Source organism: Antrostomus carolinensis, unplaced genomic scaffold (genome assembly GCF_000700745.2).
Source record: "Antrostomus carolinensis isolate BGI_N321 unplaced genomic scaffold, ASM70074v2 scaffold9264, whole genome shotgun sequence".
Lineage (NCBI taxonomy): Eukaryota > Metazoa > Chordata > Aves > Caprimulgiformes > Caprimulgidae > Antrostomus > Antrostomus carolinensis.
The window spans coordinates 43,912-47,035 of record NW_010312862.1 but is presented as its reverse complement, the minus strand read 5'-3'; the positions used below and the strand labels follow the sequence as shown (position 1 = coordinate 47,035).

General features: G+C 44.7%; 1 protein-coding gene across 1 annotated transcript in view; it reads right to left on the bottom strand.

The window, feature by feature from the left end:
* Window positions 1–809: 809 nt before the first annotated feature.
* The window catches only part of LOC104524317 (discoidin domain-containing receptor 2), a gene marked incomplete at its 3' end in the record, with an annotated part of 25,429 nt that continues 23,114 nt past the window's right edge, over window positions 810–3,124 (bottom strand). The window contains exons 12-13 of the mRNA XM_029084784.1: window positions 1,388–1,509; window positions 810–1,007 (exon numbers count right to left, since the gene is read on the bottom strand). Of these exons, the coding sequence (XP_028940617.1) occupies window positions 810–1,007; window positions 1,388–1,509 (320 nt within the window). The remainder of the gene's footprint in view (window positions 1,008–1,387; window positions 1,510–3,124) is intronic.

Below are 3,124 nucleotides of genomic sequence, written 5' to 3'. Positions count from 1 at the left end.
CTTCAGGACATCACTTCAACGCTCCCAGACAGGACCACTGACCACTGCCAGGTACTGGCAGAAACACTGGTGGTGTCTTGACACAGTAAGACCCAGACATCTCCTGTCCACTCCACCAACAGAACCTGCTCTAACTGCCTTGCTCTTGAGCTACACATACATCTCATCCTCAGTGCAGTGATTTCTGATCAGTGCAGGTTTCTTTATCGAGCAGAATACGTTCATCCTACACACAGCTCTCCTCTGAGGAAAGGATTTCTGCAATAGTAGAGATGCTGTCATGTCAGATCTAATCCTTCCACAGAGGAGGGAGATAAGTGCCACTGGTGACAGAAAACTGTTTTCCTTGCCAAATATCCTCCTTCTGTTGGCTAATTAAACCTTTCCTTAGTGAAGCTCCACACAAATCCTCTCATATAATTTAGACATTCAAAGAACATACAAACCTTCTCAAAAGCCTAAGAGATATTATTGATTTTCATCTCAAAATTCTTGTTCTAATGCAACTGGCTTCCCATATTAACAAAATATTTGATGCAAACCCATTAACAAACAGGTGGTCACATCAGTAAACAAGACATCTGAGATGGTCACCATGACCAGAATGGTCCACAGTCAGGGATGCTTCAGAGGAACATGGACTTCTAGAGGTCTCAAGAACAACCTCTCATGCAAAGCAGGAGTAGTGTCCACAGTACATGCCATGGCAGTGGTCAAGCTGGAGGGAGGTCACTGTCTGGAAGGCAGAGCAGATGAAACAAGTAGCTCTGTATTGCTGATTCATCCCAGATAGGGGCAGCTCCTCTTACCTGACGCAAGGAATATTATTTGAAACAGCAAATTTGCTGTAGATCTCCCTCTGTGACAGGAACTGATTGAGGTCTCCATTTTCCATGTACTCTGTTATCATGCACAGTGGGTCATCACGCACACACACACCCAGAAGCCTGATGATATTTGGGTTCTTCAGCCGTGACATGATCTTGATCTCCTTCAGGAAATCATTTCTTGTAAAAAAAGAAAACAGGTTTGAATCTTAACTATTCCTTTGTCTAGGGAAAGCAGAAGTAGCATGTAAGAAAGTCTCTGTTCAGAGATATTTATATATCTGCACACAATAAGTCTAAAAGATGGTTCTCTGCTTTTCTTCAATATTGATTCCTTACCCAGCAAAGAGGATTAATAAAGCACTTCAAGGCTGACATAATTATGTCTATTCCCATCCTCCACTCCCTGCTTTTGTCCTGTTCCTTACCTGAACACACACCAGAGACATATGTCACTATGTTAGACACGTGTCACTTCTTACAGAAGTCACCTGTGAGAAACTGTTGCTTGGAGAGTATCTGCTTTCATCTCAGATGGTCAGCATTGTGGATGCTCTTACCTGGCTGTTTTGTTGACATCTGATCTCAGCATTTTCACTGCTACAAGAACCGGCTGGTGAGTGAATTCTGTAGACGAGACACCCAGGAATTCCAGCAGACCATCAGCTTCACAAAGGTGCACCTGTGGGGCAGAAGGCAGAGGTAACTATGAGAGTAGGCAGAGGCAGAAAACCAGAGGAAAACAACATCAGACTGAGGTCACCAGTTTGGTCACCACTGGCAGAATGACCAAGTGAATAAATTAATGAAGCTGACATTGTTCTGATCAGAAATAGCCCATAGATTGGCCCCAAAACCTGGACATAATTAGTACATACACTACGTAGCCCATGACGTAGGAATGGACATGGACTGTGGCCTGATGTGTCCCCAATACACTGAATCTACTGCACACATGCAGACTGGTGCAGTTACTGGGGCAGTCCAGTTTGCCCAGCAAGTATTGGTGATGTTCAGGAAGGCCACTGTGCCTGGGGTTGTTTGCTTTACCCTATATGGGCATGCAAAGAGCATCACTGCAGCAGGTTGGGCATGTACAGCACATCACACCAGGTACAGACGTACAGAACTGTCCTACTGCCTGGCTCAAACTTCACTCAGGAACATCCAGGAATTACAGACAGCTCTCCAAAGGCCTCTAATTCCAGAAAAAAAAAGGGAGAAAAGCCATGTGTGTGTGTGTGCAACGTTTCACCTGTGAATGTACTCAGATTAATACTCTGAAGTGTACACTGAATTCCAAGTTTCTTCAGATAAATGAATAAAGACATAAAATTACTGCCAGGGTTGTATAAGAAAGGGGGTGACAAGACATTTGGCTTAAGAATTTGATCAGAATGCATATTCAACTGGAGAACTGGGCAAGAGATGCTGGGGTGAGGAAAGTAGACAGACCTGAGTGTGTGGAAAAAGGACTGGAGGAGGGTAGCAGACTGGATGTGTCAGTCAGACTTGCAGCAGTGAGGGGAATGTTTATATGAAGGAAGCACCAACAACTTACCTGACAAGCATGAGGTGAGGAGCAAAAGGAGACAGCAGAGAAAATGAGACAAACCCAGAGAACAGAATAAAGAGGATAAAGATGTTGCTGCAGCTACACAGAGAATGAAATCTGCTGTGGTCAAAGTACAGTCACAAGACTAGGAAGAGGAAAGAGAGCCCTGGTGCTAAGGGCATGTATTACAAGCACAGGTAACGTGGCACTGAGTCCAGAGAGTGGATGGTTAGGAGCAAGGAAGAAAAAAAGCTTGAAAGGGAAGGAAGCTCTGAGTGGAGAGGTGAAAAAAAGCAATGAGCCATGTTGCTAGAAGGAAGACTGCACACTAAGCCAGAGCATATGATGACCAGTTTGGTAAAGACTAAGGAGGTGAGAAGGAGAGAAGGAAGAATGTGATGCAGCACATTTGCAAGAGTGAGGAAAGGAAAAGAGTCTGTGATGTGAGGAAAGGAACAGGCTCTGAATCAATCTCCAAAGAAAATGAAGATGGAGAGCCTGGCTGCTGCTGTTTGACAACACAGAGGAGGAGGAGGAGAAAGCTTTGACAGTTATTAGGACAGGAACGAGAGAGAAGGAGAAACCAGAAGCAAAACAAGGAGAAAAAAGCCTCTCTCACTTCTGGAGCACAGCCCAAGACAGGGCAGGACCCAGGCAACAGCAGAAGGGATTGCACTGACAGCCAGGTGAAGAGGTTGAAGATATCAGCAATCTCCAAATACACTGAGTGATCCAGGAAGAA